Below are 15905 nucleotides of genomic sequence, written 5' to 3' on the forward strand. Positions count from 1 at the left end.
TTCTGAAATGTTCGAAAACTAAGCCACAGCTTCTGATTGTGCAGGCACCCCTGAAACAATAGCCAACAGTCGCATTGGACATTTTTGTTTCCAGTTCAGCCATTGTTCCACTTTATTAGCTGTTCTGCAGTGCTTCCCCAGGAGAGAGAGAGAGCAAACACATTTCCATCAGCAGGCAAACAAAAAAGGGTATGATCTGATGCAAGGAGGAAATGCGAAATCCTTTGTCGGAGTTTCCCTCCATAGAAGTTCAGTGAAAAATAATTCATAGAGGTGTTCACAGAGGAATTTATGAAGTCCTAATCCCTTTATACACATGTACAGTGGTACCTCGGGTTACATACGCTTCAGATTACAGACTCTGCTAACCCAGAAATAGTACCTCGGGTTAAGAACTTTGCTTTAGGATGAGAACAGAAATCGTGCTCTGGCGGCGCGGCAGCAGCATTAAGCCCCATTAGCTAAAGTGGTGCTTCAGGTTAAGAACAGTTTCAGGTTAAGTACGGACCTCTGGAACGAATTAAGTACTTAACCTGAGGTACCACTGTACAGTAAACAGAAATTGTCATTTTGGGTGCAGATTTTCCCCACCCTTCAAATGACCCATCCCACAGCATCCGTTTCTTGCTCACTGTGGTGTGAATGGAAGAAACTACACACAGGAAAGAAAACACATGCGCGGAAAGTCAATTTCAAATTTTACTCATAGTTTACAGTGGAAGAGCAATGCTTGGGTTGCAGTAGGAAGCAGCCGGTGACAGGTGGGAAAACCCTTGAGATGCATCATGTTTCCTTAACCGTTGTTAGAGAACTAAGGTACAGTGGTACCTCAGGTTACATACGCTTCAGGTTACAGACTCCGCTAACCCAGAAATAGTGCTTCAGGTTAAGAACTTTGCTTCAGGATGAGAATAGAAATCGTGCTCCAGCGGCGTGGTGGCAGCAGGAGGCCCCATTAGCTAAAGTGGTGCTTCAGGTTAAGAACAGTTTCAGGTTAAGTACGGACCTCCGGAACGAATTAAGTACTTAACCTGAGGTACCACTGTACTGATGGAACCCAGAGCGTTTGAGAAAGCGTTGAGTTCCCCCTCCCCTGCCAAATGACAAAGCAGAGGAGGAAAAGAGGGGAAACCGCTCCTTCTGCCCTGGGATGGCGAAATCTTTCTTAGTGCAGCCCAAAATGCCCCCAGCCCCCAATCGCCTGCCGAAAGAGAGGGAGGGAGAGAGAAAGAAAGAGAGAGAGAGAGAGAGAGAGAAGGCAGGCAGGCAGGCTTTCCTGCAAGCTCCCTCCAGCGTTGGCAACACCTGCTGCAGGAGCCCCAAGCGCCTGTGCACTCCGCCCTGCCAAGCACCGGCGCTGCTTTCCCGAGGGTGCTGCTTGCAGTTCAGGGGAGCCAACTTGAATAAGCTACTGGGAGGCGCAGGTAAGCCTTGCCCCACATAATGGATCACAAGATCACACCCTTTGAATGACTGTGACCGTCAGCCTTGGAGGTGGACCTGGCCCCCTCAAATATTTTAGGGGGGGGCAAAAGGACCTCGGGCCCTGGGAGTTGGCTGCTATGCTGCAGTTAATCCCACTGAAGATCTGGGCCAGGGGTCAGCAAACATACCGTGCCTCAGGCCAGTGTCCCGAGCGCCTCCTCCGACTTGGCCTCCTCCGACTCAGATGTGCACTGGAAATAACGCTTGCGCATGCGCAAATAATGCTTGTGCATTCCCAAATAACACATGCGCATGTGCACAAGCTATTTCTGGTACTCCTCCAAGTGGGCAGCTGCGCAGCGCAGTGCCGGTAAGAGCGGGCGGTGGCACCAGGCAGTGGGGGTCGCCACGGGCCAGATAAACGAGTGCCTCGGGCCTTATCCAGCCTGCGGACCTTAGTTTGGGGACCCCTGATCTGGGTGGTCGGGTGCGGGGCGTTGCCCTCCATGTAGTAGTGAAGCCGGAGCAGGCTCATGTGCATGGCATCCTCTCCTTCAGTGCCCTCTGGGGATGGCATGCATCCATCAACTGGAATTGCCTTTAGTTTCCCCCTGAACTTCTGCAGCTCATCTTTCAGGTTCTCGAGGGTGTCCTTCAGGCACCGGCGCGTGGGCGTTCGCAGGATTTTTTTTTTGGGGGGGGTAGGAGTTTTGTTGGGGGGGCAAAGCCGACGTGATTGTTCAGTTAGTCCTTTCTCTTGTTTTACTTCATCTAGGCCCCCCTGGTTGCGCCCCCCTGCAGCGGCAGACGGTCTTCGGGATCCCGCAGCCAGAAGGTGGGCAGCCACTTTGGGTTCTCCGAGGAAGAGGCGGCGGCCAAGGGCTTCCCTTCCGCGCTGAGAAAGAGGCGCGCTCCACCCTCTTTCTTTGCTCACCAGGCGGTTCCGTTTCTGCCTTTCTGGGTCCTGCGGTTAAGCAAATGCGGATGTGCTCCTTTTGGCAGCGGGGGGAGAGAGGAGATGCTGGTGGCCGATACGCTTTTAGAGGTTGAGCCAAACTTGGAAGGAAGCGGCGTGTTTTCATTTTGCCGTCCCCCCCCCCCCCCCGCCAGCAAGCCAGCCAGTCTTCTGGGAGCGCCGGGAAGACCCTTCCCACGTTCTCGCCTTCCCAGGTCCGGCGCTGATTCTCTGCTCGACGGGAGGAAACCTCGGGAGTCTCCGCCCCCGCCAAGCGCCCGCGGAGGAGCCGCTTCCCCGAGGGCGTCGCCCGCCTCCTCCTTCCTCCTTTCGGACGCTGCCGCCTCTCCGGCTCTGCCGCCGGGCGCGACTTTCCTCTGGGCAGGGGCGCCATGACGACCCCCGAAGACCCCTGGGCGAAGGAGCCCCTGGAGGAAGGAGGCGAGAAGCTGAAGGCGAAAGAGGCCGGCAAGTCCACCGAGAAGAAGGGGGGGAGGAAGGAAGGGGAGAAGGAGGTGGATCCCCTCCTCAAGTTGCAGAGACGGCAGAGGTCCCGAAGCCTTTACGGTGCTGGGCACCCGAGTAGCAGCGGCGGCGACTTTTCCCTCTGGTGCCTCCCCAGGAGCAGTCTTCATATCTCTTGCGCCTTGCGATGGGCCCTGCAGGATTTGAATGAGGACGAGCGGCGGAGTTTCCTGGGCAAACTGCGCGAGATCCCGCTCGAGGAGGGCTTCGTCCGCATCCCCGGGGAGGTTCTGCACAAGGCAGGCGCCTCTCGCCTCGGAGACCCGCTGCTCAGCTACTACGGCGGAACTTACGCAGTCGAGGTGGCGGCCAAAGCACTGAGGACCGTTGGTCGCAAAGACAAGGCGGGCAGGCTCCTCTCCGTCAGGGATGGTAAGGCTTTGGTGGATCCTGACCTTCGCAGCCGATCAGTCTGACAGCAGATCCTTCCATTCCTGGTTGCGCCAGCCCAGCGCTGAGCTGCAGCCGCGAAGGAGGGAAGGAAAAACAACCATCGGCTTGGAATGTTTGGAAGTATCTTTACTTTAGCGCCAGGCATTTAGCGCATATGCAATAATTTGGTATGTTTCAGCAGTCTGGTGGCTTTAAAAATTACAAATACCTTCAGCGCCCTTAGGACACACAGAACAATACCCATTACAATTAATAGCCAAAATATGTAGAAAAAGAACAAGGAAGTAAAAATGTGACCACAATAAGCTTTGGACCATTTCAAACAAGACACTCAGTATGGAGGATACTGGCCTCTACAAGATGGCATTGTGTCCAACCCAGTGATTTTTGGGGTCCAAAAAACTGTCAAGGGTGTCAGCCAAGAATAGCCTATATATTAAACATAATGAGGAGCTGAGAGTGTGCACCCCACAGTAAGCTTCTCTCCACCCACAATGATACAGCCACACCCCCAGGAGACTGTCGGTGGATCATATCCATCCCAATGTCTAATGTATGTGGACCCAACAGCAAAAAATTGCCAAAATATTTAGACTACAATAAAGTGCTTTTCATAGCCATCCTTTTCCTTGTAAGAATTCTCAGGTCATTGTCAATCTTGCTTCAGATTGAGAGGCAACTGGTGAAATTCAGAAGGAAAAGGTCACTTTCACCTTTCTTTTCTATTGATTTTTCCATGTATACTTCTTCTAACAATATATCTTTAACAATTTTTCACATTTCCACCCTCCTCCCCTGGACTTCCCTCATACTCCCGTTTTGTTTTATTTCCATATCGTTCAACCTGCATATTGTTTCCCTAAAATTTGCTCAATACATATACAGTGGTACCTCGGATTAAGAACTTAATTCGTTCTGGAGGTCCGTTCTTAACCTGAAACTGTTCTTAACCTGAGGGACCACTTTAGCTAATGGGGCCTCCTGCTGCCGCCGCCCGATTTCTGTTCTCATCCTGAAGCAAAGTTCTTAACCTGAGGTACTATTTCTGGATTAGCACAGTCTGTAACCTGAAGCATCTGTAACCTGAGGTACCACTGTAGTCTTATTTTTTTGTTGTAAACAGTTGTGATTGTTTACTCAAACCCTGCCAATGAGTCCATTTCTTTATGTTGCCTCTTCATATATGTTGTAAATGGTTCCCATTCTCCTTTAAAGTATTTGTTGTCCTTTTCATGTAATTTTTCTGTTAGTTTTGCCAGTTCTGCATATTCCATAAGTTTCTCTTGCCATTGTTCTTTTGTTGGTATTTCTTCTGTCTTCCAAGTTTGTGCTAATATAATTCTTGCCGCTGTTGTTGCATACATAAATGATTTTCAATTTTCTTTTTTTACATCTTGGTCTAAAATTCCTAGAAGGAATGCTTCTGGTTTCTTAACAAAAGTCTTTTAAAACATTTTTTTCAATTCATTATATATAATTTCCCAATAATTTCTAATCTTTTTGCATTCCCACCACATATGATAGAATGTCCCATCTTTTTCTTTACATTTCCAACAAGTTTTTGATCCCTTTTTATACATTTTGACCACTTTCTCTGGTGTTATATACCATCTATATATCATTTTCATATAATTCTCTTTCAGTAAGATACAATCTGTAAATTTTAGGTTCACCTTCCACATCTTTTCCCAATCTTCAAGTTGTATATTATGACCTAAACCCTGAGCCCACTTTACTTGTGCTGAGTTTACCATTTCATCTAACGTTTCCCCATAAAGTAGGAGATAATACGTTTTTTAAAGTAATTTTGTGTCACTCTCGACTATCTCTTTTTGAAAGTTTGAAACTGTATAACTAAAACCTTTCTTATTGTCTTCCTTAAACTGTTCATTTAATTGTCTATGATGTAGCCAGCTTTGTAAAAAGGTCTTCAGTTCCTCATATCCTTTCAGCCTTAACCCTTTTCCCGCCTCTATTAATAATTCTCTATATGTCGGCCAATACCTCCCTTACTAAGTGGTTTTAATGCTAATGCTTCCACCGGTGAGAGCCACCATGGGTTTTTTGGTTCTAGAAAGTTTTTATATTTATTCCAAACTTTTATAAGTGTTTTTCTTATTATATGATTATGAAAATCTTTTTTATATCTTTCCTGTACCATAATTATGAATGCCAACCAAATCTATTATCATGTCCTTCCAAGTCCAGTATTTCATCTCTTTCTAATTTTATCCAATCCCAAATCCACGTGATGCAAGCTGCTTCATAGTATAATTTCAAGTCTGGAAGGGAGAAGCCAGAGGAAGCTGACATCCACCCCCCTCAAACCCCCCCATCGGTGGGGTTCTGAACTACCTCACCCTCACTGGTGATGGGAGGAGGGGGTGGGAATCTAAGGAAAGAATCGTCATCCTCCTCTGTGTCCTCAAAAACTGCTTCCCAACCCCCCCCCACAACCCCGTCCCCATTGGAGAGTCCTCGGGGTGTTCCTCCTCATCAGAGCTCTCAGCGACTTCATCAACTACTCCCCCCCCCCGAGGGTGGGAATCCCTCAAAGTCCCCCTCGTCCTCTGTGGGTCCAAACACTTCTCCAAAAAACCTCCCCGGGGGTTTGGGCTTGTCTGGGAAGAGAGCGTGGAATTCCTCAGAAACTCCTCTGTTACGCACCCCTCAGAAATCCACGCATTTTCAGAACTGGGCACCTCCTCCCAGGCAACTAGATATTCTAGTTGATGTCTGTTCCACCTGGAGTCAAGTCTCTCCGTCACTGTTGCATTGTTCCCTCTCTTCTACGTTTGGTGAGGTGGGTACCTCCTGCCCCCTCCCTGGGTAGCCATGCCTCTCCCTGTAAGGTGACAGCAGGGACCTGTGGAAAACCGGGTGTATTCTCATGTTGTCTGGCAGCTTCAACCTAAACGCTACTGGATTGACCTGCTGGATGACCTCAAAGGGGCCCACTCTCCTAGGCTGCAGTTTCTTGCACCTCCCCCTCAAGGGCAGCCCCTGAGATGACAACCACACCTTGTCTCCCACCTGTATGACCTCCCCTGGTCTTCTATGCTTGTTGGCCTCTTTCTTTTACGCCTCCTTTGCCCTCTCCAAGTTCATCTTGAGCTGTTGGTGTATGGCCTCCATCTCTTCCGTAAATTGCTCTGCGGCCGGCATACTCCAAGCCTCTTCCCCCCGTCCTAGGAAGGCCCTGGGGTGGCACCCTTAATTGGCAAGAAAGGGACTCATCCCTGTAGACACGTGTTCAGCATTATTGTATGCAAACTCTGCCAGTGCTAGTTTCTCTACCCAATCATTCTGCCTGATTGACATAACAGCGCACATACTGCTGCAAAAGGGCATTCGCTATCTCAGCTTGTCCGTTAGTTTCTGGATGCCTTGCTGTCGAGAAGCTCACCTCTACCTGCAACAAACTCATGAGCTTGTGCCAGAAACGCGAGGTGAACTGCCTTCTATGGTCTGAAATTACCCTCGAAGGGACCCCATGCAGTTGGAATACGTGATCCACGAACAACTTGGTGGTCTCCTCCGCTGTCACTGGATGGGAACATGCCACAAAGTGACACATCTTGGTTAGTAGATCCATCACCACCATCTTACCTCTGGATATGGGCAGGCTCGTCATGAAGTCTATGGACACCACCTCCCATGGCCTCCCGGGTGTGGGCAAGGATTCTAGCAACCCCGCCGGCGCCGCCCTCTCACCCTTTGCCCTTTGACACATGTCGCATCCTCGCACATAATCTCACACATCCTCCCTTACTCTGGGCCACCAAAAATCCCGCGTAACTAACAACATGGTCTTGTGTTGCCCAAAATGCCCAGCAGTGGTGTTGTCATGGAGCTGTTTGAGAACTCTGACCCTTAGGGACTCTCCTGGTACATACAATGCTCCTCTGTAGAACAACAGCCCCCCTTTCTCCTCAACCCCCCCTGCTCCCAACCCCCGCTTGAGCTCGCTGAATTTCCTTTGAGCAAAGTCATCTTCTCTGGTGAGTCGCACCAGTTTTGCTTCTTCCACTAGTGCTCCTCCACAGGTCCATTTGTCCTTCTGTAACGTATTCCTAGCCACGGGGGGTTCTTTTTCCTCCAAGTACTCTGGTTTCCGAGATAACGCATCTGCCCTCACGTTCTGCTCTCCTGGGAAGTACTGGATCCTAAAATTAAAGTTGGCAAAAACTCCGCCCAACAGATCTGCCTCTGGTAAAGCACATGCGCAGTGCGCCAGTATTCCAAGTGCTTGTGATCTGTATGCACCTGTATCTGCTGCTGAGCCCCAATCAGGAAGTGTCTCCACTGCTTAAAAGCCGCAAAAATTGCCAACAATTCTTTGTCATAGATACTGTAGTTTTGCTCCAATTTGTTCAGTTTCCGGGAGAAAAAGGCGCAAGGCCTCCAATCCCCCCCCCCCTGCATCTTGCTGCAACAGGACTGCTCCAATGGCCCGATCGGAGGTGTCAGTTTCCACCTGTAATGGCTTGTCAGGATTCACGTGCAGTAGCTGCTCCTCTGATGCAAAAACATTCTTCAGTTTCTCAAATCCCCTTTGCGCCTCCTCAGTCCACAGAAACTTTTTCTTCCCACTGAGACAATCAGTTATGGGCGCTGACAAATGGGCAAAGTTCTTGATAAACTTTCTGTAGAAGTTGCTGAAGCCAAGGAATCTCTGTACATCCTTCTTTGTTTTTGGGTTTTTCCCTTTCCAAAATGGTTCTCACCTTCTCCCGGTCCATTGCCAGTCCCCTATCTGACAGCCGGTACCCTAGGAACTCCACTTCCCAAACATGGAACTGGCATTTCTCCAGATTGACCCATAACTGATGCTCCTTTAGCTTCTCCAACACTTGCAGGACATCTCTTACGTGCTGTTCCTCATTCTCCAAGAAGACTAGTATGTCATCTGAAAAGCAGACGCAGTTCTGGTACAGTAGGGACTCCAGTACATGGTGCATGAATGCCTGGAAACAGGGGCTTCCACTTTGTAATCCAAATGGCATAACAAGATATTCAAATTCCCCTAGGGGGGTAAACATGGTCGTTTTCCATTCGTCCCCCTCCCACACCCTGATCAGATTGTACGTTCCCCTGAGGTCCAGTTTGGTAAAAATCCTGCCATGCCTGACTCTCGCCAAAATGTCGTCGATTCTTGGCATGGGGAAGGCCAGGGGTTCCGTCAAGGAATTGACAATCCTGAAATCCACCACTAGGCGGTGCTCATTTGTCCCCTTCTTGTCCACAAAGAACACAGGACTCCCTCCCACCGCCTTGGATTCCCTGATGAAACCCCTCCTCAAGTTCTTATCAATAAACTCCTTCAAATCATGTATTTTAGTCGGACATTGATTACAGCTTACCTGCCGGCAGTTTGGTCCCTGGGACTAAATTGATCTGACAATTGTACGGCCGATGTGGGGGTAACGTGTCAGCTTCCCGCTCGCTGAACACCTCCTCAAAATCTGCGTACTGTGGAGGGATTTTCTTCTTCTCCCCCAGACGCATCGTCATGACCTTGGCTTTCCTTTCCTGTGGAATCATCGTTTCCCTGTTCCTTGGCCCCCTGTCCTTCCTCCTTGGCTGTTGCCCCCACCATCCCTTGCCAGCCTTGACGCTGTGGGCAAGCCTTGGCAAAGTGCCCTGGTCATTGACAGAGGAAACACTTTTTGGCTGTTTTCCAGTCCCTTCCCTCCTTTTTCCTGCTTGTTCCTCCTCTGCCACTGCAGACAGTGGCAAAGGCAGCGGAGGAGGAAGGAGCAGCCTGAAAGGGCTCCTTTCTCGCTGTTCGTCCCTCTGCCGCTCACAAGAGCAGGCATAGGAGCCCGGTTGGGGGAGGCACAGCGCAGCACAGCAGAAAGTATGCTGGAAAAGTTGTCTTATATTTGAGTATATGCGGTACTATTTTTCCTCTGGAAACCCAAATAAACAAAAATCCAACCCCATTTTGCATAAAATGCCCCAGAAATGCATTGAATTTACCAGATTGGATTCCATCATTTTTTAAATAGAGAAATTATCAATGAAAGGTCAAGGATGTGTCGGTAAGTTGGCCCAAACTTTCTCTGAATAAGTGTTTTCTGGTTCTGGGTGTTTTGACTGTTGACAAGTGGTATTTAGAAGGTCTACAGTCTAAGCCTCTTCCCAAATATGTTGGAATTCTCATTAGGGTAGAAAAAAACACACACACCCCGCTAGTGTGACACCCCACCCCGGTCATTGGTTAAGGAAATAAGCGCTTAACCAGCAAGAAATGCACTAGAGCCAATTCAATACAGAAAAAGATGGGAGGGGGGAATAAAACACCCAATTTTGACCTCTCCCTTACCTGCCCACAGGTTACAGTACCAAGTCCCTTGTTATGCAGAGGAATGTAAGAAAGAAAAAAGTGTGGTAAGTCCATCACAATTCTGTTTGCAGCTTACAGGGGAAGAGCAATGATTGGATGGTATGAGTTTCAGAAGACAGGATTAGAGAGAGCTTGGGAGAGAGCTGCATCTAGGAACCAGGATGGGCAAATGTGTTTCTGGAAAGAACAGTGCTAAGGGATTCGGTGATAAGCAAGGGGGACAAGAGACTGACAACCCCCCAAATTTCAAGGAGGGGCCTGGATCCCCTCAATATTCTGTGGTTGTGACCATGGACATAGGCAGGGGGCCAGCTGTCTCTCCCCTCCGAATCCTTCTGGGATCTGATTGTGAACAGAATGTGAGTGAACTTTTTTTATTCTTTTATAGAAGACTGTTGTGTCTTATCTTTTATGAGGGAATAAAGGGAAAATACCAGAACAGTTATTATAGAGGCGAGCCTGAGCAAACACATCCGCTGTGAGTTTAAAAAGGAGAATGTTACTCTGCTAAACTGTGAACTTGTTTACACAAGTTGGAAAGGCTATAATCAAACAATATATCCTCTCCTGCATCCCTGAACATTCCCACATGGTTTGCATGCAGGGCTGGCCCCAGACATTTTGGAGCCTGAGGCAAATCAAATTGGTGTTCCCCCAGGAATTGTATTTGCTAAGGGTGTGTGTTGGAAAACACAGGGGAAAGTCACTTCTCTCCTTTCTTGTCCTCCTGCCTTCTTTCCTTCTCAGCAGCCCCACCAGCAATGAGCAGTGGCAGGAGCAGCATCAGTGGCAAGGAAGACCCTCGCCCTGCTGTGGGGGGAGGCAGTGCTGGGGCTTCTGCTCCTCTCAAGGAGGAATAAAAAGAGTGGAGAAGTCACATGCAATCCAGGGGGGTCCTTAACAAGAGATGACAATCTTTTTCCAAAACGCATGTTATGTACACACATGCACACACTTTCCCTTTTTCAAAACCAACACCTAAATGTATACAAAATCCAATCTGTGGGTGGTGGGCTCTGGGAGGAGGACTCTCACGCTAAACCTTGAGTTAACTTGGTTGATTAGCCAGCTCTGCTAGAAAGACTGCCCCATTCTGCTCCCAGTATATTTCTGAAGTCCATTATTTATAGCTGCCCAGGGGCAGAAGGGTTCCCCACTTTGGCCTTTTAAAAAACCCTAAAATCAAATCCTGAGTTGCCAGCTTGTCAGTTCCCCACCCCCTGATGGGGTGGCTAGTGGCTATTGCCTTCTGCTGGTGGAAAGGAGGCTGCCTTGCCTGAAAGCCAGCTTGATAATAATAATATTATAGCCCAGAAGGGAGAGAGGGAGAAGCAACAACAAAAGAGGCAGCTGATGGGATTGAGCTTCCTTTACAGATTTGGGCCACCAGCACAGCTTCAAACCAGCCACACACCTTCCTTTCAGGTCTCTGTTTTGAAAATCACTCCATTACAACTTTGCCCTCCTTGTTCCTTGGGGGTACAAGTGAAGTCGTAACAGTTCCATTTTCAAAAGAGGTGTGCAACTGAGGAGGGGGGAGAGTTAGTGGGCTGCGAAGAGGCACCCAAGCAAGGTGAAATAAGCTGCCTCTTCATGGGCAGCCTGGCTCTGTTTGCATGCAGAAAGTATAAAAACTAAGTCAGCAGGGGCATCAGCTTTGGATGCAACCTAGAGAGCAGTGCAAAATGTATCACTATCACGAAGACTGCGTATATTCTTGGCCGTTAAAAAAGGGATGGCTTTCTTTTCAATGTGGAATAAATCAGCATGTTTTCCAGGTTGCAATGGAAAAGCAGATCTCAGCGTGCTCAGAGGATCAGTGAGGGCAGTATACTAGGGGTGGAGAAATTACCGTATTTTTCGCACCATAGGACGCACTTTTTCCCCTCCAAAAATGAAGGGGAAATGTGTGTGCGTCCTATGGTGCGAATGCAGGCTTTCGCTGAAGCCTGGAGAGCGAGAGGCATCGGTGCGCACCGACCCCTCTCGCTCTCCAGGCTTCAGGAAGCTATCCGCAAGCCTTGCAAGCCCGGCGGGAGTTCCCGCGGGCTCACAAGGCTTGTGGGCAGCAGCCTGCAGCCCCGGCGAGTGTCCGCAAGCCTTGCGCGCCCGGCGGGAGGTCCCGCCGAGTGCGTGAGGCTTGGGGCAGCAGCCTGTCACCCGAAGCATGGGGAGCCCTCCAGAGGGCTCCCCGTGATTCGGGCGAGTGTCTGCAAGCCTTGCGCGCCCGGCGGGAGGTCCCGCCGGGCGCGCGAGGCTTGGGGCGGCAGCCTGTCGCCCGAAGCACGGGGAGCCCTCCAGAGGGCTCCCCGTGCTTCGGGCGAGTGTTCTCAAGGCTTGGGGCGGCAGCCGCGGCTGGGGGGGGAAATAATTTTTTTTTATTCATTCCCCCCCCCCAAAAATGAGGTGCGTCCTATGGGCCGGTGCGCTCTATAGAACGAAAAATACGGTAAGCCCCAGCTTGTATCCCAATCAAGCTCTAATTCTCTCCCCACAGCAATGCCTAAAATCAAATAAATGTTTTTGCCACAGGTCACTGGAAGGAGTCGCTATCACTGGTGATGAAATAGTCTGCAAGGGAAGAAAAGAATTACTTGAAATTATTGAAAAGGACCTAGAATTCTTTTTACGGGAATTATGCTATGGCTTTATTATCACACAGAAAGAATACCGAGACTTTCAGAAAGCAGAGGAAGACTCCAAAGAGAAAAGTCAAAAACTGCTGAATATGATCCAGGAAAGGGGGGAGGCAACTTGTTGCTGGTTCCTGGAACAAGTAGAAAGGAAACATCCAGGCTCCATTCAGATTCTGCTAGTTGCAGTCCATGGTGAGTTTGACTTAGAGTACTTTCTAAGCTTCAGGGACAGTTCAACTACCTTCCTTTTCCTTCCAGCATTCAGGTAAAGAATTGTCTTTTACAGGCTCAGGTAAAAAATTGGTCCAGGCAACAGGCTCCTCAGTGACGCAGTCAGAATCCCCATTATTTGCAAAGGAAGGAAGAAAAACCAAGATGGAAAACCCAGCGTGTTCTGGCATAAGAGTCGTGTGTAACCTGTGTCCCAGTGAGGTAGGTGACTGGACATCTTACTTGCATACACATTGATACTTGGCAGGTGGTTCTGTCAAAGCTCTGATGGATTTCTGGAATGGAGAAATGACCAGGGCAGCTTCTCTTCTCTGCAACTGGAGCCAAGTCCCCTGGTTGTTTATAATAATAGTTGAACAGCAACAGGCCCAGGCCTTTGCACCCCACTTTTCATTTTTTCCTGAGGATGAAAAGGAAACATTAATGAGTACTCTCTGTGTTCCTTTGGTCAGTCAACCAGCTACAAATCCACCTAACGGTCATCCAGCCCTCATTTTGACAGCTTCCCTGCAAGACTATCATGGGGAACATTTTCAAAAGCCTTTTTGAAATCAAGATACACTACGTCCACAGCATTCCCCTAATCCACCTGATTCCATTTCTGACGAAGACTAGAATCACCATTTTCTGCTTGGTCTCCCACATTTCTCGAAGTGTCTGCCATGTTGCTAGTAGTCTGTGTCTGTTTCTGTAGTGGACCCGTACTAGATTGCTTGCAGTTGCACAGCTTGAAGAAATCAGAAAGATTGCCTGTTTTTTTGTTGATTCAGAATCACCGGCATGCCCAAAGAATTAAGAATAAATTTATGATGAAAAGTAAGTGCAGGGTTGGTTTTGTAAGAGGGTTTGATTCTGGCCTTTGCTGGAGTTAAGGATTTAGGCAGCCATCTTCATCAGTATTGGCCATGCCCAATTTGCCTCTCTACAGCAGGCGTAGGCAAACTCAGCCCTCCAGATGTTTTGGGACTACAATTCCCATCATCCCTGATCACTGGTCCTGTTAGCTAGGGATCATGGGAGTTGTAGTCCCAAAACATCTGGAGGGCCGAGTTTGCCTATGCCTGCTCTACAGTCATGGGGGAAAAGAAAGTACACCCTGTTTCAATTATGTGGTTCTACATAGGAGGACATAATAACAACCATCTGTTCCTTAGCAGGTCTACAAAATAGGTAGCACATGATGTCTAACACCATGCCATGGTTTATTTAACAGAAATAAAGCCAAAATGGAGAAGCCATGTGTGGAAAACTAAGTACACCTTACGATTCAATAGTTTACACAACCACCTTTAGCAGCAATAACTTGAAGTAATTGTTTTCTATATTACTTGTTTTCTGTATTACTTTATCAGTCTCTCACATCGTTGTGGAGGAATTTTGGCCCACTCTTCTTCACAACATTGCTTCAGTTCATTGAGGTTTGCTGGCATTTGTTTATGTGTAGGTCTCTTCAAGTCCCATCACAGCATTTCAATTGGGTTGAGGTCTGCAGTTTGACTGAGCCATTGCAACACCCCAATTCTGTTCTTTTTCAGCCATTCTGTTGTAGATTTGTGGGCATGCCTCGCATCATTGTCCTGATGCATGACCCAAATTTGGCCAAGCTTTAGCTGTCTTGGATGGCCTCACATTTGACTCTAGAAGACTATGGTATACAGAGGATTAACTTTGACTCAGTGACTGCAATATTCCCAGGTCCTGTGGCTGAAAAACAAGGTTTCTCCTGGCTACACTTCCAAACAAACTATATTTGTTCAGTCTTTTGCTAATTGTACTGCCATAAACTTTAACATTTAACATGCTAACTGAGGCCTGTACAGCCTGAGATGTAACTCTTGGGTCCCTCCCCCCCAATTTCTCTGAGCATTGTACGGTCAGGCTACTACAGCCAAAACGAATGCAGAACAAAGCAGATACAGAAGAGCCTTTAGAGGTGTTTTTTGTGGGTTTGACCGCAAGCAGTGCTCCTTGCTGTGGTCATAAGGATGTTAGAAACAGACAAGAATGCCCTGTTTTCAGATGCGAAAAGGTGTCTGGTGGCCACATTAATGAATAAGGATTTTGTTACAGGGTCTTCCAGAAACAGTCGGACCAGAGGTGCTTTCGGACTCAGACCGGAGTCATGAAAGATACAGGTGATCTTCCAAAGCTTTCATGAATGCCTCCCTTGTTCTCTTTGAATGGCACTAGCACCCACCTGAGAGATGCCGGAACTGAGTTCCGGAGAGTTCTGACTCAAAGAAAGGTCTGGTGTGGTGAAAGGTAAAAATAATATGTGCTCAGCCCCAGCACCTCTCATGGCCCTATCTGGCAAAACATGAAGAAAGTGGCTAGCCCAAAACCGCCCAAGGAGCTTCATGAAGGAAGATCATTGTCCTGCTTTCTCTTTCTCCACTTCCTGGGCTTTATTTCCCCTTCATCCAAATAACCGTCTCTACTTATGATTTGCTACACTGTCCAGACATTTGCTGGGATGCAAACCATCCATCCCACTTTTTAGTTGTGATCCTGGCATTAATATTCCACATCGCCAAGCCATTCTTTTGTGCACTGCTTTCCATAGGGGTTTAAGTGTGCATAGGTCTATTCTTAATCTTCATAGAATCATAGAATTGTAGAGTTGGAAGGGACCCAGGGGATCATCTAGTCCAACCCCCTGCAATGCAGGAACACGCATCTCTCCCATACAGGGATTGAACTTGCAACCCTGGCACTGATCAGCACCATGATATTTTATAGTTAAATATTATCGAGTCCAAGTAGTTGGGGTGGGGATTTCTTCCCATCAGGAAGATGCAGAGGGTGTCCGGCTGGTGTTCAATCCACTTCTCTTTCCATTTTTCCCTTTGTGGCGTTCAGGCTGTGCTTCACGAAGGCCGGATCCTTCCTTTGCTTTTATACTGATGTCATATTTGAGGTGAGAGGAGCTGTGACCATCACCTACCACTTTGATTCATGGTCTAAGCACCTGGCCGAACAGAACACGGAGGACTGGGTTGTCGCTGGGCCTTTGATCAACATTGAAGCAGATCCAGCAGAGGCTGTGGCAGCTGTTCACTTCCCTCACTTCTTGTGTCTTGCAGGTATGGTAGGCGAAAAAGTTTGTAACAAAATAAATATTGCATGTAACAGGATGGGTGCAGTGATGAGCTCTGTCATCCACACTCAGGGGAGGTCATGCCCAGGCTGGCTGCAGAAGAGTGGTGGGAGGCACCAGTTGGGGAACCCCCAAGGGAACCCCCAGGGGAAGAAGGCTCAGAGCCAGGAGAGTGCTGGTGGGACAATGACGAGGGATCAGAGGGAGCAGCCTGGGAGGAGGTGGTATTGGAAGCTGGAGAGGGAACAGGGTTTAGTGAGCAGGAAGAGACTGTGACTGAGAGGAGTGCAGAAT

At 48.5% G+C, this 15905-nt stretch overlaps 1 protein-coding gene and 1 long non-coding RNA gene across 4 annotated transcripts in view; both read left to right on the top strand.

The window, feature by feature from the left end:
* Window positions 1–551: 551 nt before the first annotated feature.
* On the top strand, window positions 552–1226 carry LOC128400025 (uncharacterized). The gene is made up of 2 exons (XR_008327295.1): window positions 552–833; window positions 1062–1226. It is a non-coding gene; the product is annotated as an uncharacterized LOC128400025 (long non-coding RNA).
* Window positions 1227–2193: 967 nt separating this feature from the next.
* Window positions 2194–15905, top strand: part of LOC128399337 (uncharacterized) — a 39111-nt gene continuing 25399 nt past the window's right edge. The window contains exons 1-6 of one of the 3 annotated variants that reach the window (XM_053360671.1): window positions 2194–3277; window positions 9637–9691; window positions 12180–12475; window positions 12570–12715; window positions 14585–14649; window positions 15374–15597. In XM_053360671.1, coding sequence (XP_053216646.1) covers window positions 2773–3277; window positions 9637–9691; window positions 12180–12475; window positions 12570–12715; window positions 14585–14649; window positions 15374–15597 — 1291 coding nt within the window. In that variant the 5' untranslated portion in view covers window positions 2194–2772. The remainder of the gene's footprint in view (window positions 3278–9636; window positions 9692–12179; window positions 12476–12569; window positions 12716–14584; window positions 14650–15373; window positions 15598–15905) is intronic. The other 2 variants (XM_053360670.1, XM_053360672.1) reach the window with 2 other exon arrangements.

This window comes from Podarcis raffonei, chromosome 13 (assembly GCF_027172205.1).
Source record: "Podarcis raffonei isolate rPodRaf1 chromosome 13, rPodRaf1.pri, whole genome shotgun sequence".
Lineage (NCBI taxonomy): Eukaryota > Metazoa > Chordata > Lepidosauria > Squamata > Lacertidae > Podarcis > Podarcis raffonei.